The sequence below is a fragment of the Oxyura jamaicensis genome, chromosome 1 (assembly GCF_011077185.1).
Source record: "Oxyura jamaicensis isolate SHBP4307 breed ruddy duck chromosome 1, BPBGC_Ojam_1.0, whole genome shotgun sequence".
Lineage (NCBI taxonomy): Eukaryota > Metazoa > Chordata > Aves > Anseriformes > Anatidae > Oxyura > Oxyura jamaicensis.
Genome location: NC_048893.1, coordinates 56,159,802 through 56,182,887, shown reverse-complemented (window position 1 = coordinate 56,182,887; position 23,086 = coordinate 56,159,802). Strand labels below are relative to the sequence as shown.

Genomic DNA, 23,086 nt, shown 5'->3' with positions numbered 1-23,086 from the left:
GTAACAGTTCTGCTGAGACCTACAAGGCGTGCTCTTATTCATGGGGGGTAGACTACATTTCCCTCCTCTGGCCAAGGAAACAAGGAATAGGGCCATAACGCTGAACCCACTGTTCGTCCAGAAAATACAGAATTAGCACCAATAAATCCTCAATGTGCTTAAAAAGACTGAAGTTAATTCTTTTATGGTTTTTCTAAATGGAACAGTTAAATATTCCGAAGACCACTTGGCCTGATTTTTTTTTTATTATTATTTATTTAAGGAATCAGTTCATTTCACTTAGGATTTAGGAGTTTTAAGATCTTTTTTTGTTGTTGTTTTTTTACTATGAAAAAAATATTTTTCTATGATATTCCCAATCTTACCTTCAAGAGTCTGCTTTGTCTTCAGAATGTTATATTCAGAATAAAGAATGGAAGCAGTTGCCCAAGGCAACAGCTGCGGTGTACGTGTGCGGAGGGGAAGGGGAAACACAACTGCTTTACAAATACTGTTTTAACATTTTAAACAACCTTTGGTGTGAGGAATTTTCAAACTTAAGTGAGCGGGAAGAAAAGTCCAATAGACTTACGGAGCCTAAGACGGCCCAATCTCAATATTGAAATTTTTGGTACTTTAGAAAACTACTTTTGGGGGAGTTTTTTTTTTTTTTTTTTAATGAGATAATTTTGACATTCAGTGGGAGTTAAACGCTTCAAGAGCTTAAGATTCAAGCTGGATTTTTTGTTTGCAAATGTATGTTTCAAGGGGATTTCAGCTGCCCTAAAAATCTTCACCCTGTATCTGTCGGAAGACCCTGTAGCGTTACCAACTCTTAAAGGGCTGGAAGCAAGGCCCCGTAGTTTCTCAAGAGGTTTCATCATCCCTTAATTGGATTGCGACTTTATTGGAGGGGTCACGTTTATAAAGCTCTGTTGGCATTTTATCCTGTGGAACAGCTCCTGATGAAAATCTGGAAGGTATGCATGTAACTCTTACTGGAGAAGTCAGCTGGCAGAAGAAACTCAGGCACTGCAGCAAATGTCTGTGCCTTTGGACACCTCGACTGCTTTTAAAGTCTGCCTCTGAGCACTTCACAAGAGAAAACTGCATTCACCACAGGGTTAGTCCTTTAAAACAGCATCTAAACAGCAGTGCTGCCATCACCCGAGTGGGGAGGGGGGTTTGGGAGTTTAATCAGGATGTAAACAACCTCTATCCAGTCTCCCAGCAGTGGGGAAAAATGGAAGGTTACATGCATAAAAGGATGATTTGAATTACAAGCAGATTAGTTTTAAAGTTCCACTGTGGTCAGAGTAAAGGAAACTACTTCCCCTAAAAAACAAATACAACTGGCGTCTTTGGAAGATCAGTTTGGACTGGTAATTAGCTTTTTGTTGTTGTTGTTACTAAGAAGTGTTAGATGTTGAAGGCTTTTATAAATCCTTTTCTCTGAGTTTGCAGTATGTTGGCAAAAACTTATGCTCGATATATGTGTTATGTTTAACAAATTTGGTAGATTGAAATAACATAAACTATATGTCCTCCAAAAGTTATGGTCCAGATCTGTCATTGTATATTTTGTATGATTTTCACTGTTTCAGCTACCAGAAACAGCACACAAACGTTGGGTTTCAACGACTAGTGAAGCCTCTTATGATTGCCAGTAACAATTTTTATTCCATCTCTTTGCTGTCGTGCTTCAGGGAATATACTAAGATTGAAGTATTTAATAAAATGTATGCAATATATTAATGCTTCAGGAATTTAAGATTGTGTTTGCTTCATAGTACACTCTAATATTTGCAACCTACACACTACTGCATCGTGCTAGTACGTAAGAGTAGAACTAATACTGAAGTAAATTTCAGTGTGACAAACGAACATTGAAAGTTCTGACCATGTCCAACCAAAAAAAGTTGGCTTAATCAACTTAACCTTGCCTTTTCATCTAAAAATTTTCAGTGTTTTTTTTTTTACGTTGATTCATTAAAACTTCCCTCTAGCACCACAAGGATGAGAAGTCTTTCCAGGCAAGAAATGTGACTTTGATTTGTGGTGAGGAACTAGAGAACCAGGAACCTATACAGCATGGAAATTAGTTTGTTATCTATCAGACATGAAAAAAACAAAGCAGTTAAGCGTTAACTCCAAAAACAAACGAACAAAAATAGGGTTTTAATATTGAGTTAGTAATATGCACCCTGCGGAAGGGAGTATTTGATCATGCTGACTGTTTGCTGCTTAGTTTTGCTACACGCTCCAAGATTAAAAATGGCTTTATTTTACAATTTAATCTTACTTAGCTGTAGTTCAACTGAAACATTACTTTGTTGATTCATTCATTAGCTGCTGAATGTTGTTTCATTTAGATAGCTATAAATTATAAGGAATGATTAATCAAAAAAAAAAAAGTACCAAATCTGAACCTAGCTCTATGGTTGCCAGATCCAGTTGTCTTCTTGGATACCGTTTGGTCTGAAGTTTTTGCTTGCTCAGCTGCATCCTGTGTCGTAGAGCATTGTGGCCTGACACTGCAGTTGTCACTCACAGAACGACGACATGTTGGCAGTGCAGGAGCAAAGATGAATTGCTTCAATCTGAATAACATCTGTGAGATCAGCAGCTCTAGTTTGTACAGCGTTGTTGCCTGTTGATACTATCTTGTTCCTACAGTCAGAAGACAGGTATTCCTAGAGAGGCAGGATGTGTGTTCTGAATACTTACCGCATTTTTCAAATATTTGTTTCAAAGGCAACCCACTGAAGGTCGATCCCGTGATGGTGGCTTACGTCTTGGAGAGATGGAACGAGATTGTTTGATAGGTTATGGAGCCAGCATGCTCTTACTGGAGAGACTGATGATTTCAAGTGATGCCTTCGAAGTGGATGTTTGTGGGCAATGTGGCCTGCTGGGGTACTCCGGGTGGTAAGTTGTCTTAACTGCATTGCGTTCTGTAAATCATGGTGCCCCTTCCTCGCTTTGTGCTTATGTCATGTTTCATATGTGTTCGCACATTCAAGAAAGCCTTGTACACAGCTCTCTGCAACAGAACTTTGCCCTTGGCTATTGCACTTTTCGTACTTTTAAGGTGCTCACAGGCACTGGTTAACAATCTTGTGCACCTTAATCCAAACCGAAATGCAAAACGGTATTTGGAGAATCGATGACAGGAAACAGTTCTTTATTATGGTCTGATTGGACTTAGGACAAAAGTGAGTTTGTCGTCAGTGGGATAGGGGTCCCTCTTGTCAGTGGAATGGGGGTCTCTCTTGGGGCATTGGTATTCTCTTCAACAGCCCTCTGTGCTTGTGGGGAAGGTTACCTTCACTCTGAGCTGCCCTCCTTCCACCTCTGCAGCAGATTAGCAAACCCCTGGAGCAGATGGCCAGTGCTGCTTGTAGTTGGTACTCCCTAACCCGTGCCTGGCAGAGTGAGTTGTGTCCATCTGAACTGCTCCAGTCACCATGGTGATTTTGCAAGGCCCTGTCAAGTAGCTTTGGTGCAAACTGCTCCACCAGCAGTTTGGAGGGGGTGTAACCTCTGCAAAATGAGGTGTTGAACAGCAGCTGGGACACGTAACCTCCTCTGCATTGCCCAGCTGTGCCAGCAGTAAGGAATGCCGAGACCGGAATTAAGTGGGGCAAGCTCTGTGAGAACAGGTAACCAGGAGTCCCATGGCTAAGTAAGGAAAATAAGTCTAAGTTCAAGTTGCTTCAGTATTTATGTTGGGGGAAGAAGAGGGAAACTAATTTTTAAATACCAGAATAACATTATTGGAAACTTGCAGCATCTTGGATATCAGCATCAGTTAGGAGAGGCAGGATAATGGGCTTTATTTACTTTGGTTCTTGGAGAGTGACGGTCTTTTTTTCCATGATATAATGAAGTAGGCAAGTAAGGCATGTTTTGAGTTTACAGATGTAGAAGTGACAACTACCCTTTCTTGCCTCCGTCAATTCTTTCTTCTAAAGTGTTTCTGGCCAGAAAGAAAGCACCATGCTTGTTTGCTGATACCAGTAGCAGTTCTGCTCCTTACGGAGTAGAAGTGCAGACAGAGGTAGGCAAACATGTGAAATCCAGAGGAGAGACAAAGCCTACTCTGTCCACGGTTGGCGATATTTAGTTGGACAATACCCTCTGGTTTTTGCGCAAGAAATATTTTTAGATACTTGTTTTTCTTGAGTGTGTACACACTGTGTAACAAGTGAGCCCTCTTTCTGATCCAGGCCTCTTTAAAGCTACTGCAGCAGCACAAGAAGCAGTTGAAGGAAGTTGTCTGAAAGGGAGGGCATGCCATAAGTCAAGCAAAAGAGCACTTCTAACTGTGCACAGCGCTGCCTTAAAAAACCTGTCATGCAGATGTAGCCTAATTTTTCTTACAGGATCTTGGCTTTTAGAGCAGGCCTTGAAGATTTTCAGAGACCAGATGAAATGTAGGCACCTTGAAGAAAATTGGGAATTTAAACACTAGAAATAGAGTTACGTTTTATTTTTAAGTTTTTGTTAATCAAAGTATTCCCTATTTTGAAGCTTGTAACAAAGTTTAATACCTTCTTAAGGTAACAGTGGAAGAAACTACTCTCTCAGAGTGAGACATTCTTGCAATCTAGGTCTGTGAAAAACTGATGTGTGAGAATAAATCAATAAAAGATAGGTTCTGCTAAGTGGTACACCAAACCTGCCAGTAGCCAAAGCAAGTGGCCCTGTAATGAGCATCACAGTAGAAACCAAGTCATTAAGGGAAAGTCAGGACTTCCAAAATGGCCTTTTCAGTGATTCTGCCATTAATAAGACATTGCTGTGAGAAACCTTGTAGAAATGTATTGTTTGGTGGCTAGCTTAAGGGCACTTGTCTTCAGGAAGAGAAGCCCTTCCTCCCAGATAACAAGTAGCAGCTGGGTATGTTTTTCTGCAGGATAGTAACAACCCATCAGTGCTGGAGCCTGAGCAGGGGAAGGGGACTGTTGTTGCCGTGACAGAATTTGACCCCATAAAGATAACAGTAGAGCCCTACTGTGACAATACCGGTTTATTGCAAATCCTTCCAGCTTTGCTGTGGTGCAGCGTGCTCGGGGCAGGACTTCACTGAATGCTATGAGCTGAATTTTGTCTTTTTTTTTGATGACAAAATGGTACAGGTTTCTGTACCATTGGTTGTGAAAGCTTACTTGGTTTTCAAAAGAAAAAAAAAATGAAATATGCCAAGTATGGAGCACGTGGAGGTCAGGGCAGCCAGTTTTCCTAGCAAATGAGCTGCTCTTGGACATGGTCTTTAAGCATGTCCATGAAAGAGAAGTAGCAGAGTGTGGGAAAAGTAGCTGTGGAAGACTAACAGTGAGTCTCTTAACCAAGAACCTTGTTTAACGTGAACCAGCTTTCTTGGACCTGGCCACACTGACTTTGACAGGCCCTAGGTCAAGTTTGCTGGTAACAGAAACAAGTGAGTAAGCACTGGCTTTATTGTAGATGTTGATTCTTAGCATCATTCTGTACCACAGAAGCATGTAGGAATTTTGCTAATGCTAACCTAATTGGAACTTCAGGCTGTCCTGACTTCATGCCAGGAATATAAATACGAAACATACGAGCAGAAGAAGAGCTTGACCAGACCATGAGGGAAGTGCAGAGTCACTCTGTGTTCCCAAATGCCTGGCTTTCTCAACTCTCCACAGCCAGAAGGTGGAATACATAAGAGAATGAGAAAACAGAGTGGGGGAAACTGATATTTAGATGAAAGATTTTTTATTTCCTTTGTGTGTACATGCAAAATCATTGAAGGATCTGTTAACATCATTGAGTTTGAGTCCCAGTGCTGGAAAGGTGGTTGGGTGACTGGCCTGTCTATTCCTGATATGGTCAAAGTTGTATCTGCACCACAGAACAAAAAAGAAAACACTCTCCCCCAGAATTTTAAGATCGTTATTTGAGTACAGAGTGCAAAGAACACATGTTAAAGCTGTTCTAGTGGTTTTCTGTCTCAACGAAAGTTCTTTGGCTGTTCATGGAGATGGATGTAAGGAGAGAGACAGCCCTTTTCAGAGTTAGGAATATGAACTGATTTGAGGCATTCTACGGTGAAGCTGTGAATAAAGAGAGAAAAAAAAAATGTGACCTTCCTTTCTTCCTGTCTCTTTTTTTTGTGACTATATATAAGGTGGAAACTAGACCATTAATCATATTTTCAGAAATACTTTGTTCTGTCCACTTCCTTTCCCTCATTACGCAATGCTGAAATTGTTGTTTGCAGTTCTGTGAGTGGTGAAGTAGAAGCGAGTCCCATAGGATACAAAGCACTATGATTCTCCTCCAAGAAAAGTGCAGGCATTAAGCCCCTAGTGACCTCAGCTGGATTATTTAAGGGCCTAAAGTTCTCATGGAATCATAGAACAGTTTGGGTTGAAAGGGACCCTAAACACCATCTGGTTCCAGTCTGCCTGCCATGGGCAGGGATGCCACCCACTAGATCAAGTTGCTCAGGGCATCATCCAACGTGGCCTCGAACACCCCCAGGGATGGGGCATCCACAGCTTCTTTGGGCAGCCTGTGCTAGTGCCTCACCACCCTCTGAGGGAAGAATTTCCTCCTAACCTCTAATCCAAATCTCCCCTCTTTTAGTTTAAAACCGTTCTTCCTTGTCCTGTCATTATCTGTTTGAGCAAAAAGTTGCTCTCCATCTTCTTTATAATCCCCCTTTAAGTATTGAAAAGCTGCAGTGAGGTCACCCTGGAGCCTTCTCTTCTTCAGGCTGAACACTATGCCAGCTCTCTCAGCCCTTCTCCATAGTAGAGGTGCTCCAGCCCTCTGATCAGCTTCATGGCCCTCCTCTGGACCCACTCGAACAGCTCCACATCCTTGTGCTATCAAGGTGTGACTCGAGAAGTGCTAACATGTGTCTCAAGCACTGAGCTCTTTCTAGGACTGATCCCAGTGTCTAAATGCAGGTGGACAAATGAAATTGTGGATATTGGCAACTGCTCTTTTCTGTAGAGCTTCAATTATGCACGAACTCTGACTTTCTGTTTGTTTGTTTGTCTCCATAGGTGCCACTACTGCAAGTCATCATGTCACGTGTCTTCTCTGCGGATACCTTATGCCTGTAAACTCTTATTCCAAGAACTGCAGTCAATGAATATCATACCTCGGCTAAAACTAGCCAAGTACAATGAATGAAGAAAAAGATGGAAAAAAAAACTACTTTACATAAATTGAAATCCAGCATATAAGCCTGGAAGATTTTTTGGTGAACAGGAATACCTATAAAACCTGGGTGGGCAGAAGGTGGTAGAAGACAGTTGTAGGAAATCTTTCTTGTGTATTCTACCTGTTTTAAGATGACAGAGGACACTCTGTCAGTAGAATACGCTAGGAGCAGTTCTGAAAGCCTTGATTAGTCTGAGTGAACAGAAAACGGTGGAATGAGGCACTGATCCAGCACAGCACGTGTATCCCTTTCAAAGATGTAACAACACCATGCTTGGTTTTGGAAAATGCTTTGTTGGACCAGGGCACGAGCTGGCCTAAGTGCTTGTCTTACTCAGAGAGGTAAAAAATATGTTTTCTAGACCAGTGGAATATGAAAGGCTAATAAATGTTTTAAATAATAGTGCCTGGATTTGTGTTGATGGTTGTGTGAGGAAGGTAGCGCCTTCTTATAACGGCTAAAACATTTTGCTCTTCCTAAAGCATTTTGTTAAAGCATTAAGTTGTAAGTACCTACAGGCTTAGAGAAATGAAAGAACGCTTCCTCAAGAATTTGAAATTTGTCGTTTTGAGCAGGATTTCAGCTGAACTTTTCCATATGAGATCTAAGGGCTAAAGCTAAAGCAGGGGATGAACCAAGAGTTCTCTTAGAACAACTCTAACCTCCCTTAAGCCCCTACTTGGCAAAGCACAGGGTTAACTTAAGTACGGGAGCAGTCTCACTGACGTCAGGATGCAGTATGTGCACGTTCAGGTGCTTCAGCAAAACGCAGCACTCTGGATCCGAGAGGGGCAGAACACTGCTTTTGTTCTCCAAGTGCTGAGATGCTCTTTGCCTTGTGTGTGCTGATCCCGAAACTACTGTTGCAGTCATGTTGCTGCTGTTCTCTTAGCTGGATAAGAAGCCCAGATGAGTATTCACCGGAAAGGTTTGCTTTCTAAGCTGCTGACAGAATGCTTAAACTATGGGTCACAAACCAAATCTGAAAGGGTAGATTGTACTCTCCATTTTTTCTCAGCAAGATAAAAGCCAACACAGCACATTGGACTGGAAAAGCTCCTGAAGAACCTCTACCAGGATCTGAACAGCTCATGGTTATTTTCAGAGAGCGATAACAGAATGATACACACCCAGAACTGCCCTTCGCAAACTACTGGAGGAAGAGGTTAACCAAAAGCCCCAACCAAATTAACAAACCGCTCTGCTCCCTGAGATTGCCAAACTGAGGCTTGGGTGCACCACCAGAGGGAGTGAGCCTCACAGGCTTCAGCCTACTGGTGGGGGGAAGTTTTGACCTGGATCTAGGGAACTACTCTGAGGATGAGGTGTTCTTGCTGGCCTCATCCTCGCTTAGGTGGTGTCCTCAGTTAGATGGTCTGAGCTAGAGGGCGTTAAAGAATGAGCAGCGTGCACAACTACACCTGCAGAAATTTAAGCAGACACAGCAGAGATGAAGAGGAGGAGCGGAGGAGTGTGGCCACGTGTAACCCTGTTGAGAGACCAGGTCTATGTGCAGCCCTGAAGGGGGTGACCCCGCAGCTGTTTTATCTCAGGCTGGTGAAAGCAGCTTGGGAATAGTTTTGGGGTAGATTTTCTGAGGGTGAAGGGAATCCCCTGTGGTATTTGAAGTTCAGGAAGAAAGGAGCAACTTTAGTGGTGGTGGGTCCAGTAGAACTTAAAAGCTAGACATGTCTGGGGGTGAGTGAGGGCCATTCACCGTGAATTGTTCTGGTGATACCTGAATTAGTTTCATTTACATGCTATCGCTGCCTTACATAAGCCTGTGAATACGCAGGAGGCTTATATGTGTACAGATGTGAGCTGAAATTCCAGTTTTTACTTCTTGCCTCTCTTGAAGAGGCTGTCTGTGTCCCTTCACAAGACACTTGTGAGTAACCTCCTGGCACTGGAATAAGCATTACAAAACCAGCAGCAAAAACTGAACAAACAGCTACGGGTTCCTGGAATATGGTGATCAAAGTGGCGATTCAAGGAAGGAATCCTACTGCAGCCAGGAAAAGCTGCGACACAGGGACTAATGGAGTAAAATACATCCTCAGAACCCCACAGCTGCCACACTGCTTTCTGCTGGTGAGCCTCATCTTTGCAATCCTTTCAATTATCTTCCTAGCCACCCTCCCCTCCCCCCTTTTTATACAGTGAATGCCTTCACAAAGAGGTCTCATGCCAGCGAAGGGCTGTACTGCCGTAACTAGACTTCCCCAGATCTACCCTGCCATGAAAGAGAGATGAGCTGAAAGAGAGAGTGTTCTGAAAGATTTAACTGAACCCTAAGGTGTCAGCACAAGGAGCTGCGGGTAGAAAACCACCATAAAGTTTTCGCTCCATTGCAACTTCTTTATCTTGCTAGTCAGTGCCCAGGAAAGGCTTTCTACCCGAAGTGCTATTCGACATGAAGGTCACAGGCAGTAGTCCCAGCTGAAATGCAGAATACAACCCACTTTCTCAGATAAGCCTGAGCTGTGTGCTTCTGCTGGAAGAGATATCTAACTCCATATATTGTGAGATACCATTTGCTTTCCAGGTAAAGAATCCAATGCTTTTAAATGGTAGTAGTAGTTTGGGGCCTAGAATTCAGTAATTAACTCTATTATTTCACTGCAAGAGGCAGATGTTAATTAAAAGCCTTCAAACGCCATCCATGTCTAGCTGTACGGTTCTTTGCGAGAAGCAGAATCAAGCCAGGGATGGGCTGCAAGAACGCACCGGGGCAGAACAAAACCCAGGACTTTTAGCCATGTCTGGAGCTGTGGGTAAGGTAGATCGCTTGCTCAGAATGCAGAGGAACAGCCTCACGTAGTCATTTACATTTAAAAGCTTTCGACTTATTTTTTTTTTAAGGTAAATGTTTCCAAACATGGAAACAAGAAAAGAAAACTATAAAGAAAAATGAAACCAGACTGGCCCATTTTGGGATTCAAAGAGGTTATAATATGAAATATGGGCATACTGGGATTTAATAATTTTAAGATGTAGAAAATAAAAGGGCTACTACTAAGCACTGTTCATTTTGTTTTTAATGCCCGTATCTCGTTAAGAGTTTTGCTTACAAAGAAGCTGCAGTGTACAGCAAAGGGGGCTTTGAATTCCTTGGACTCCCTAGTTATGTGCTGTTTTAAAAAGGAGGAAAACTAATGAAAAATGACCCACGATGATGAGAAATTGCCATTATGTCATTTCTCAGGGTTTCTTGCTCATAAATGGAAGATACCTGTGGCTTATAGCAATATGGGAGTAAGTCACAGTTAATCTTCAGTCTTTCTAGGCTTTTACGTCACTGTTCAGTGATAACAAGGGGCAAGCAAGTAGTGCTGTACCTCTGAAAATGGATCTGTAAACCCATCTCAGAACACACCTGTAGAGTCAGATTGTAAGTACGAATGCCATCGTGCAGCTGCAGAACCAAACTAGAAGGGCTCAAAGCTCACCTGTGCTGCCTCTCTGCTGAGGCTTTTGAGGACTAGGCTGATGCTAGCACAAGCGAGCCCAAGCCCTGGAGCAACCTACCTGAGCTCGCAGCCCTCGTGCAGTGTCCCGCAGGAGCTGTGTCCCCATGCCAGATGCTCTGGGCCGCCGCACGGAGCTGGCCCCGCGCTGCTGAGGGGCCCCTCCAGCCTCTCTTGGAGCCGAGGATTGTTTTACAGCCCGCTGCTGCTTCAGCGGGGCCACGGGGCACTTGATGAATTCCCTCCTCCGAAGAGGACGTGACTTGCCCAGGGCCACAGAAAGACTGTGCCAGAACTGGGATCAGGGCTCTGCAGTCCCCAGGTGCCAGACACGTGCTTGCCTTAAAACTGAGCACTTCATCAAACCGTAAAATCCAGCCAGATGGTGATTCTTTGCTATTATCTGGACCAGTGCTGGGAGGCTTAATGTGTGCAAGGCGCAGTGAAGATCTGGATTCCAGTTTCTGTGTCTAAGGCTCAGAAGCCCAGAAAGTGGATCCACGTTTTAGACCTAAGTGCTGTTAGAAGCTTGAGTGTGTTTGAAACAAAGTTCTGACTTCAGTCCATCTTTGTCATGAAACGTCTCCGCCTCAGCCTGGACCTGCCAGTTTCAGTGGGGAAGTTCAATCTTTGGGAAGGGGTAGAGGGGCACAGGAGTCAGGACTGGCTACTTTGTCAACCTTACTCTGGCCTGTGTCCATGGACTTGGTGGGACTCCACTTTTCGGAGTAGCAAAGAGTGCTGGAATCGGCCAGTGGAACAGTTTTGCCTCTCAGCAATCATTATAGATCTCACCATGGGGACTCAGGAGACGAGCACAACCTCTTTGCCATAGACACATATGAGTGTATGTCCCTAGGAACACCAGAACTCTTAAACTCCCTCTAAACCCAGGTCAGAGCCAACACAGAGATTTCTTGCAGCTGGAATCTTTATACGGCTTCATTCCTATCTCTAGGAAGTCAACAGCAAAGATTCCTGCTGGCTGAGAATGGCTTGGGTTGGGAGGGAATTAAAGATCATCTAGTAAATCACACGGCCACCCTGTGAGTGGATTGGGGTCTCTGTTCCATCTTCAGAAAATCCTTCCAGGCTCAAGAGCAAATGATTGCTCTTTGCATCTTGCTGATGGGGGAAAAAACAGCTCTATATTTGTCCTAATTACAGTTTCTCCTTTATTCATTTATTTCCCGAGGCAGGTACCTCTGAGGTATTTGCAACGACCGATTATTTTTTCTAATAGCTTCATTTTGCATGTCTTTGTCCTCTCCTCACAGTCAGTACATAAACAGAATGTTAGGACCAAATCGAAAGCAACTCCCTGCTGCTAACAGCAGCAGCGGCATTGTCTTTTATTGCCATCAGTTTTGGGGAGCTGCTTTACCTATGCATATGGTGAGTAAAAACTAAGAAGAAAGTAAATTAACATGCTAAACAGTAAATTCCTCATTTCTTGCTAAAACTGTTTTCTAAGGATGGAAGTAGTTTTACCTTTATCTCAGAGTGAATTGAAAACTGAACTCTGCATTCGAGCCTCACCCAGCCAGTCCCAGGCAGGCACTGAAGGTAATGCTGCGTGCTCCAGGCGGATCAAAAGAAACTCATTATCAGCCAGTCATCTCAGAGGATATGACAGCTTCACATCCAGTTGTTCGGCATTCTGGAACGGTTCTTTTCTGTGTCTGTTGTCCATAATAGCTTTTAGGGCTGGCTCTTCTTCCAACACACAGTACAAATCCTCTGGTAACTAGTACCAGCCACACACAACAAAAGCCAGCTAAATCTGGTGTAAGCTCAGGAATCGATGACTCCTTGCCCTTCTCTCATACTAAAGTCAGCAAGAGACTCCCATGCCGAGTCTTCTGGGCAGCAGCCCCGGATGCAGGGGTTCTGGGCTCCTATGGGCACTGATACTGCCTGGACCTGTGGGACCAGACGAGTGAATGCCCTTCCTCCAGGCAGGTTGAAGCTGACCAGCATGAGCAAGAGGTTTTCTCTGGTCCCGTCTGGCAACACTGGCACTGCAGTTCTCCACAACCCCGAGAACTGGAGCTGAGAAAATGCCTTTCACAGGCATTCATAAAGTATCACTTAAGGTTGACCTACACTCATCTTCGACAAAACTTGGCTTCAGACATCTCTAGAGTTACATCAAGCCAGCTGCAATTAACGTTACTTTTCTTTCAGGCTAAAAAGAAGGTACCCCCTCCCGGTGCATGTGCATCTCAGCATCATTTGCATCATTTGCATCATTTGCATCATATGCATCATATGCATCATTTGCATCTCAGCTCCTCTGCTCGTTTTCTCCCAGATAGCTGCATATGTGCCTGCCCTAGCCACTTTCTCTCAGTGCTTGTGTCAATTCAAGCCTTTTGAAGGAATCAGTGCACGTGTTTACCTAGGCAGCCTTTTGATCTTCTTCTTCCAGTTCCTGCATCTGTCAGCATCACACTCCAAGCACATACACGGAGTTGATTCCAAAAGTCTTCTGTCATCTTTCTCCATATCCTGTCCTTCACCTATGTGTACAGCTTCCTAAGGGGTGTTAATATATGTAAAGTAAAGTTAGCATTTCCTGTGCTCATAATAAAGTAAGTGGGAAAGGGAAGCCAGTACAAAAAAAAAAAAAAAATCATTCTCTTTCTTCTTCCATGGTATTTGCTCGGTAAGTGAAGAAAGAAGAAACGGAGTAATAGAACTGGGAAAGAGGGCAGCCAGAAGTGTTTGTTCATTCTGAGACAGAGGCTGCAGGCTAAGGCAAGTAAGAAAATATGGAACCGCTCACAGACTGCAGCCTCTGCTAAAATAATGAATAGTCTCACTATGCAAGTGGCTGCTGCCAGCAATCATACAGTCTGTGGTGAGATACTTGGGATCCAAAAAGATCCCCTGAGCCATTGACCCCAGATCCCTGGTATTGCAGATGACCACATTGTATGACTCTTTTCACAAGCCACTCACATTACTAAAATTAATGCAGGTTCTCATCCCTGCTAATCCAAGCGAAAACTTCGGTAGGACTTCAGCCTACTGTTAATAAATAACTCTTTATACCCTTTCGTTCCTGTTCCAACAGTGTTGTTTTGTTGAAATAGCTCTTAATCCTAGGTATTTGGCCCCAAATTATTTATGTTAGAGTCTAAAATTGATGTTTAGAGTCTAGTACCAGTGTAAGGAGCTTCTTACAGCAAACAAATATGTGTGGCTGCAGCCTGTTGGTGCAATCAATTGCAGAATGAAAGTCGTGGAAGTCGTGGAAACCTGTTTTTGAAATAGCTAAAATTTTCTGGGCTATAAGTTGATGTGAACTGTCATATCTCCACTCTGTGTCTGCTTTGTGAAACCAACAGCCTCTAGGAAAGGCTTTCTGTTCCCTTGATGACCCTGTCCTTCTCTCCAAGCACCTGCACAAGTTCGTAATACCGTTCTTGAACAAAGGTGTTCCTTTCACAATAGCATCAGAGCCTCTCTCCCCTGCAAATACCTCATCTGATGCAGTGTAGGCTTATCCTGTTTATTTTATGGTTTGTAGATGTTCTGCGTAGACAAGAATCTGGAGTGAAAATTCCCCATGGTATAGTTTTTGCATCCTTGCCAAGACCTGCCCTTTACTCTGTATCAAATCAAATCCTGCAGCTGACATTTTTGAAAGAAAGGCTAGTGCCATGCCGTCGTTCCATCTGTAAACTTCCAACTCGTGGCACATTACGTTAACCAGATTTTCACAGGAGGAGATGCCCTGCACTTTCAGAAGAACGATCTCCTTTATTAAGAGTCATGTGGGATATCCAGAAGCACGAGACGCTTTTATAAAAGTGTAAGCGAAACCCAAACGTAACAATGAGCCGTGGAAGGACACCAGAGTGATCTGACACACCGAGGAGGGGATTAGGAAAGCGGGAAGATGCCAGCATTGACATATTCCACAAGAACGTGAGGATAGGAGCTAATCTGGAGAAGTGGGCAGTAGGCAGATCTCAAAAAGCACCCCTGGTCTGACAGAAGCGCTGCTGATGGCGCTGCCCGTGCTCCGTCCCATGTAGACACCATATAACTTTGTGTTGTTAAAGAAATGGCCAAGCCTCCACCCTGTGCAAAATCCCAGTTGAATCTTATCCTCACCACCCTACAAAGAGCGTATCTCTGTGTTCTTGCGTCCTGTAGTGTGATTTTACTGATCAGCGGGACAACAACCACGCAGAAGCCGCTCCTTGAAGCTTAGAGCAGGTAGAGCAGACTTCCCACCAGCACCACCGTAGGTGTCCCCCACCTGCTGCCAACTCTTCTGGCAGCTGGTAACCTCTCCGTATGCTGCTCCCCACGGCACAGCTCGAGTTTTCTATATTTTACAGCTAACACTGCTTTCTAAATCCTTTTGGGGACAACTCCATGCTCAAGGCCTAAACTGCCCCTGAGGTGTCCCCACAGCAGGCTTGGGCCCTGCGCCTCATGGGCTGCCCTCGGAGAACGAGGTGAGAGGAAAACACCGGTAATAAAACCCTTTTAGAAACGAGGCTGGGGACTTAGAAACGGGGCTGGGGGCTTAGAAACGGGGGGTGGGCGCTGGAATGACTTCGGCTTGGCAGCTGCAGCCAAAAACAACCTCGGCGCCCTCCCCGGCGCCCTGCACCCTCCCTGACAGGGCTGTCCCTGACTGGGCGCTAATGGCGGTGGGCAGGCAGGGGCAGGCCGGGGGTCTGCAGGGCCCGGGGCCGTGTCCCCACACTGTCCCCCCACACTGTCCCCCCACACTGTCCCCCCACATCGTGTCCCCACACGCTGTCCCAGCTGGGTGCCGCTAGCCCCGCCGGCCCTGCCCGCCTCAGGGTATGAGGGCACCGCGACCCGCCGGGCTTCCTGCTCGGCAGCCTCGCCGCTTGTTTTGCTGTGAGTTTTTTTTCTTTTCTTTTTTTTTTCTTTTTTTTTTTTTTTTCCGGAGGGGGGGCAGTCTGGGTGTTGGGAGGGGAGAGGGGGAGAAGAGTGGAAAACGTTGGCTCTGTCCATGGTCAAAGTAATTCAGCTATAATCCCCCTTTCTCTTCCTCTCCTGGAGCCCTATTCATATTCTAATCACAGCTTTTCCTTCCCTAAACCAGCCACTTTTATCGCAGCCCCAGCTTTGCACTTTTACTTCCACTTCCAGCACATACAACCGCACGCAGAATAAGCAACTTTTCCCAGCCCGGCTCCTGCCCCACCTCTCCCCCCCGCGACGCCCTGACCCTAAAACCGGGATCCTCGGGTTAGGGTCCGTGAGGGTCCTTTAGGGTCCGTTAGGGTTTATTAGGGTCTGTTAGGATCCGTTAGGGTCTGTTAGGGTCTGTTAGGGTTTGTTAGGGTCTGTTAGGGTCCCCCCCTGCTCCCCCAAGACACGAAGCCGCCAGCCCCGGGGCCAGGCACCGGCACTGCTCGCCGGGCGCTGGCAGCTTCTCCCCTCACACCCCCCTCGTTCTGCTCCTTCCCTACCCACACACGTCGCCCCCTTTTTATTTATTTATTTATTTATTTCCTCCTTTCCCGGTAAACTACGCTCGCAGGACGTTTGGGAAGCTGTGCGGCTCTAACGCCATGTGCCCGCGCAGGAGGAGGAGGAGGAGGAGGAAGAAGGAGGAGGAGGAGGAGGAAGAGGAGGAGGAGGAGGAAGGAGGAGGAGGAGGAGGAGGAGGACGGCCGCGGCCCCAAGGAGCGCAGCCCCGCGCCTCCTGCCCGTTTGAAGATCTAAGCCAATTTTGATCCGGGGCTGTAATGAGCCAAAGGCGTTGGGTGGGGGCCGGGGGGGAAGGGAGGAGTGGAAAGGCCGCTGGAACTTTAAATAAGAAAAACGTTTCTAATGCTCTAATAGAAGAGGGAAGTCGAAGTGTTGGGATTGCGTAGATCTAAGGCCCCCCTTTTTGGAGGAAAGCTTTTCTTATTCAAAACAGCATCACAATGGGCTTCACATTGAGCCTTGCCACATCCCCATCTGAGTAGCAGCCATTCATCAGGCTGGCTGGCCTATCAATGACATTTCTCCCATCAGGGCTTCTATAAAATGATGCTTTTTCCCATGAAACATCCGCAAACATTTTGACGGGTCTGGCTTTGCCCTGCTGGATTACGGAGTGTCCCCCTCTCCCGCTCTCCCCCCCACCCCCCCCCCCCCCACGATCTGCCTCTGCCCTCCCTCCCCACCCCGCTCCCTGCCCCTCGCCTGGCTCCGCGCACCCCCGAGCTGGGGCTCTCCGCACCCCGGGACCTTGGGGCTCCCGTCCCGTCCATGGGAAGAGCATGCATTGTGGGTTGCTGGAGGAACCCGATATGGACTCCACAGGTAAGTGCCCCCCTCCGCTCCCCTCGCCCGCCGGGGAGCACTTTGCAACTTGACAGTGGCGCCGGGGAGCCAGCGGCCGCACGGTGCGGGCTGAGCCGGCCAGAAGCGACGCAGCAGAGGGGCTTTTTTCCTTTCTTCCCCCCTCTCCCCCCTTTTATTCCTTTTTTTTTTTTTTTTTTTTGTCTTTTCCTTCGGCAAACTAATCCCTCTCCGCTTCCACTTCTAGGCGCCCGCTTAGGCTGGAGCGGAGCCCCTCAGAGGGCAGCGGGGCTGTGCTGGGGAGCCCAACCCCGGGCTCGCCTCGTCCCGCCCGGGGGGGGACACGGGGAAACGGGGGGCGCCGCTCCCCCGAGGGCCGAGCCCCGACGGCCGCCTCTGCCTCCCGCCGGGCCGTGCTGGGGTCCTGTCCCCGGGCAGGGCCCGGCCCCGTGGCGACCCCACAGGGGCTGCCGGCCCCGGGCCGGCCCCGGCCCCTCCGCATCGCTCGGAGCCCGCTGCTCCCCTTCCCCACCGGCCCCAGCCCTCCGGAACGGGGGCACCAGCAGGCCCGGAGCCAGCCGCCAAACCAACCTTGGCGATCCGAGTTTATTTTATCAGCCCCCTCCCGCCCTCCTTCCCTCCCTCTCCCCCTCCCTCCGTCCCTCCATCCATCCCTCCTGCCCGGGCACAGCCTCCGAGGGGGCGCCCGGAGAGCGGGGCCGGGGTCCCCCCGACGGCAGCCCCCCGGCAGCCCCCCACAGCCCCGCCACAGCCCCTCAAAGCCCCCCAAGCTCCGGGCCGGCCCCAAGCCTCTGTAACGGGGCCGCCGGGGGTCGGCGGGGCACGACCCTCTCCGCTCCCCTCCCCTCCTCCTCGGGCTTTCCCAACCGTCGGCCCCAAAAGGGCGTTTTGCGAAATGATTTTAACGAGTCGAAACCGAGAAGAGTATTTAATAAAAAAGGAAGAGATTAAAAGCGGGGAGGCTGCCCGCGCCGGGGAGAGGAGCCCGGGTTGGGGGCGCTGCCACCGGCAGGGCCGGGGGATGTCCCCGCGGGGACCCCAAAGGCCCCTGCCCGCCCCAAAACAGCTCCTTACAGCTCTTTTTTTCTTTTCTTTCTTTCTTTTTTTTCTTTTTTTTTCTTTTTTTTTTTTTCCCGTCCCTGCCCCCGAAGCAGCTCCGGGAGTCCCGGCGCTGCCCTCGCTACGCGCCCGTCGGCGGGCAGAGCCCACGGGGCCGGCGGTGATTTAGGGGCGATCACAGGGCGCTGCTCGGGAGCCACCGCTTCGGCCGTGCGGAGCAGATGGCCAAAAAGTGGGGCTGCGCCGCTGTCTCATTCAGGCACCTTCACCCCCCCTTTTCAGGGGGCTTAATCCAGTTAGCTTTTCTCCCGAGTTTCGCTTGTTAGAAGAGCCTTTGGCGGTGCGGGGAAATACGGCTTCGTCGGGGGGGAAAAAAAAATCGCTCGTGGTTTAATTTCTTCTTAACGGGTTTGCCTCCCCCTCGACCCCTAACCCCCCCCAGCGGGCTCAAAGCGGCTCCCCCGGCCCGGCCCGGCCCGGCAGCTGCTGCGGGGCACCGGGGGGCGCTTTGGGGGTGCTGGTGGGGGGGCTTTTGGGGTGCTGCACCCTCAGAGCCCCCCACCCGCCCCGCCCCGAGCCGGGACCCCCTCTGCACGGCCGCAGCCCCCCCTAGTGACACGGGCCGGGGGACAGGGACGGGCCGGGGACAGAGGGGGACACGCGGGGGTCCCGGGGCCGTGCAACGCCGCCGGAGGGCAGGAGGAAGGCCCGAGGAAGAGGAGGCTCTTCTTCGGAGAGCGGCCTCGACGGGACCCGCCGCCTCGCCCCCCGCATTTGACGGCAGAGACGCCGCCGGGCTGGGAGCGCCACAGGTCCTGGGGACGCGATGTAGGCTTTCAGAGCCCGTCCAAAACCCCGTAAAGGCGGCACGAAGCCTTTCCGCGCCCGGCTCGGGGCCGGGTCCGATCGTGCGACCTTTCCCATCAGCTTTGCCATTTAAAGAGCATCTGGCGTGCGAGCGCCGGCTGCGGGGAATTAATGGCTTTCATATCCCGCTGTAATTAACGAAACCGCCGATATCGATAATAAATCGCTGGACGCTACGAGCCAAAGCAGGGCTGACATTTGAGAGCACCCGCATAACACTCAGGAGTGAACTCCGAGGTCTGGATTTTTTATATATATATAATTTTTTTTTGATCCAAACGAGGGGTTGATTTCGCTGCTGCAAATTGTTTGCTGCGCTTACTGCAGCACAGTTTTTTAACAGATGAAGCTGCTATTGTTTTCGTTTTCTCCCTAGCTAATAGGCAAGCAAAACTGTGATTTATTTTTGCTCCAGGAAATTAATATATATATATATTTACTGCTCCGAGATTCGCGTTTAGAAAGGCTCTTACCTGCTGAGCAGTTAAGAAGATCCTAGGATACTTTTGAATCCTAAATTTGATGCGATACAAACACGCAGCACCACTGGTTCCTTATACAATCGGACCTGGCTATTTGCCTTATGTGACCACGTACCTTATAAGATTTCACGCGTGGAAGAAAGGGAACAGAAAAGCCAACAAAACTGTCCCGTTGCCTGCTGGCCGTGGCGTTCCTGCAGCCGGTGGTTGTGTGGCAGGGCCCGATCCTCGGCAGGCAGAGCTCGCTGTCCCCAGCGGGACAGACGTGGGGCTCCCAGCACTGCATCAGGTCCCTTCCTCACAAGGGGTTTTTCGGAAGTTTGTAAAATCTGTGTTGTTTTTTTTTTTTTTACAAAGAGGTTTGTAAGTTGGCCAAAATTCTCGTGAGCTAAGAAGTTCGTCCTAAGTTTGGCACGGAGAAAAAGAATGGTTTTATGATTTGTTAGTTTGCAACTGAATTAATCCTAAAATACTTGGGGAGGGTGAATTGCGGGGCTTTGCACTGCTCTGCAGTCTGCTGTTTACCTGCAGCGAAGGAAAGCTCTTTAAAGGGATGGAAAGGGAGAAGAACTAAAACAAGATTTTACATAAGAATGGGTAGACAACAGCAGGAAATTATTTTGTTTATTTAAGTCCCTCAAGATCTTACTCGAGTAAAACCCTGATTAAAGAGGAGGCTCCAGATTCAGGCAGACTACGGCTTCTGCCTGCAGGACTGCAAAGAGCCCCGCAGCCTCTGTGGCCGGCCACAGCTGCACATCTCCTGCGGCCACCACCGAGCAAAGGGTCCGCAGAGCACTGCTGGGAGCAGTGGAAGGAGCCCACGTTGTGCTGAGCCCCCCGCGCTGGCAGTCAGAGCTGTCCCGCAGAAAGTCACCGCTGCGGCACCCTGAGATGGAGCTCGGTGCTCCCACCAGCTCCTGTGCCGACAGCGAGCGTGCAGGCAAGGAAGGAGGTTAGCATAGCCTTAAAATCCCCAGCGTCTCCAAACGGAAGCACCCCGGTGTTTTTCAAGCTCGATTTGCGAGCGTTTTGCGAGTTGGAGTGGGCAGAAGCGGGGGCATCCCCTGGGACGCCGTCTCAGTACGTAGGATTTCGCCCCAGCGAGACAGATGACATCGCGGGAGCTCTGAAATCCATGGGGTGGTGAAACATTAGTGCCTCTTCAGGGGCAGACTTTTGAAGAGGTGGCCTTAAACACAGCCAGGGCTTGGTGCCCCGTAACAATGCCTCGAGAGCAGCGGCGGGCTGTCATGTAACTAACACAAATATAAGGTCAGTCCTTTGGGGGATACTTGATGGGACATTAAAGTCCCAATAATTAGCTCACAATCCCGCCAGCCCCGAGGTTTGCGAATTTTCTGAGTTCACCCACTTGTCCGTTCCCCTGCGTCTGTGCTGGATTTTCCGTTTGTTTCATTGTGTCTGAAAATGAATGCCCCGCACGGTCTGGCCCTGCTGGAGCCCGGCGGCCGAGGGGATTGGATTGCCTACGCTCGGGTTAGGGAGATGGGTAGCATAAAGGATATTTGATGGCTGAGCGATCCCATAGATAGCAAGAGCAGGAAGGAAGATTACGAGGTGACGACGAAGGCTACGGAGGCCTCCACCGTGATTTTTTGTTGTTGCTTCTGTATTAAAATCATGTTTACACACATCTGTTAGTTCCTACAGAATTCTGCACGTGTGCAGGAGAGTTTTTGTGGGTATTTAAAACAGTTTGCTGTTGGAGATGGCTCCCAGTCCTGAGACTTCTTCCCCAGGAGGGAGGGAAGCACCTGTTGAAGTGTGTGCCTCGGGAAGGGCAGGTGCACAGGGTTAGCTGTAATGATCCCTCCTTACGGCCCCGCGTGTGCAATAACCTAATTGCCTCTATTTCCCAGGCGTAACCGGCAGCCCTGTCCTGTCTTTATTCCCATTTATTTTCTCCCAGGAGGCTAGCCCCAGGAGCAGTTTATCAGAAGTAAAATGCTAACTGGTGTCACAAACGGGGCTGAGGGGCACAGGCTTGCTGCAAGAGCCCTGCTTTCATTCCCTGTGTATAAATACCAGGTTGGGATAACCATCCCAGGCCCGTCTGATAAGCTTGAAATCAGAAAGGTGGAGAGGGTTAAATAGAGCCCCGGCTCTTGCTGCACCCAGTAATGAAGAAAAAGCTCGTTTGCAGCTCAAATTGCCTCGAGACTGAAGCACAGGGCTCAGCGCTGTCTCGTTTCCTTCACTTCAGCTGCAGTTGGGCACTTTGTTGCCTTTTATTGGTAAGTGAACTTAATTTCTCTAAAATGGAATTTGTTACAGCAACCAAGCAGTCAACTCGCAGCTACGAGTGACAGGTCTGCAATTAATTAGCGGCTTATCCCGAGCATTTTTGCGCAGGACCCCAAATATTATGGTGATGGGAAACAATGCATTTCGGATAGCAGGAGCAGCCTGCGAAAGAGCGATTCGCTGAAACGTGCGGCGCGGGGAGAGAGCGGCATTAAGTTCAGAGCAGCAGGCTGGCTTCCCCAGGCACGCAGTCAGTAGACATAAAACTACTTGTGCTCACCTTCGTTTTCTTCTCTTCTTAAACTTTTCCTGGTTAGAGTAATGCTGTCAGGCTTCCTTCATCCTATTTTCCTCAGTGCAGCTCTTTTCACTGGCTTGGCTACTTGGGACAAGACTTAAAGATGCGTTACGCTCAACTCATTGTATAAAAACTTCTTATCTGCATGTAAGTTGCAAATGAGAGCCCTAAGTCAACCAAACAGTGTAATTTTCTCTGTAATAGGTCTGAGTTTCCCATTCTTCTATAGGTCTGTAAACCCAGTTCTGGCTTGTGCTGAATTTCTAAAGTAGTACAAAAAAAAAAGTGCAGTGGCAAGGGGAATTAGAAAGCAGTGGAAAAAGCCAAATGTAAATAAGGACACCGCTAAGTGCAATGATACAGGACTAATGTTTGGTGGTGGTGCTTGCTTGCTTTCCTTACAATGCTGCTACTCGCTGAACTACGTCGGAGGTGCTGGAACAACCTCAGCTGCAGCTGAGGAAGGGCGGTGTGGAGGGGGAGCCCGTTTCACCAGGGGGATCTCGTGAGCTGGGCATCCAGTGCTGGGGGCAACCACCTGTGTCCTGGCCCCTGGTCCCCCATGGGGATGGCAATGTAAATCTATTTCAAAGGCCTCCCAGAACATCCTTTCCACAAACCGTGATGTTTTCCAGTACTCTGTAACGAAGGCACAACCTGCTGCAGAAGACTAAAAGCTACCCTGTGTCAGAGGACAGGCAAGAAAGGCTGTGTGTTGTGCTAACATGCTAGCATCTTGCAGAAACAGGTCATTTGTTGAATAAAATTCCTGGATGGTCATAGGAAGGAGACCCAATCTTACTTTCAGAGGAAAAAAAAGATCCTCAGCAACCTGACTTGTGTGATTTAACCCTAAATATGTGTCAGGTTGTCCTATTTAAGCAAACGAATGTTTAACGTTGTTAGCTTTTTGCAGCATGGCTTGTAGGTACTCTGCTCTAGCTGTTACCATCTCCATTGCTCAGAGGAAAGTGAAATGCCCCTCTAACCTCTACAGAACCTAAGCAGCATGGGGAAAAACCTGTCTGCTCCTCAAGTGTCACTGGCCCGAGAGACACCATAAAAATTGGAGCAAGTAAGTGTGGACACAGTTCTGCTGTAAGTCTGGGCACAGCCGTGGCATGCTGCCCCGTGACAAGACACGCCAGCT

The 23,086-nt window shown here is 48.1% G+C and overlaps 2 protein-coding genes across 4 annotated transcripts in view; both read left to right on the top strand.

The window, feature by feature from the left end:
- Nucleotides 1–7,585, top strand: part of POLR3B (RNA polymerase III subunit B) — a 74,700-nt gene extending 67,115 nt beyond the window's left edge. The window contains exons 27-28 of the mRNA XM_035340891.1: nt 2,734–2,907; nt 7,023–7,585. Coding sequence (XP_035196782.1) covers nt 2,734–2,907; nt 7,023–7,152 — 304 coding nt within the window. The 3' untranslated portion in view covers nt 7,153–7,585. The remainder of the gene's footprint in view (nt 1–2,733; nt 2,908–7,022) is intronic.
- Nucleotides 7,586–16,505: 8,920 nt separating this feature from the next.
- RFX4 (regulatory factor X4) overlaps nt 16,506–23,086 on the top strand; it is a 93,117-nt gene continuing 86,536 nt past the window's right edge. For 2 of the 3 annotated variants that reach the window (XM_035310293.1, XM_035310302.1), the window contains exon 1: nt 16,506–16,962. In XM_035310293.1, coding sequence (XP_035166184.1) covers nt 16,920–16,962 — 43 coding nt within the window. In that variant the 5' untranslated portion in view covers nt 16,506–16,919. Of the gene's footprint in view, nt 16,963–21,301; nt 21,629–23,086 lie in introns of those variants that run through there. The other variant, XM_035310311.1, reaches the window with a different exon arrangement.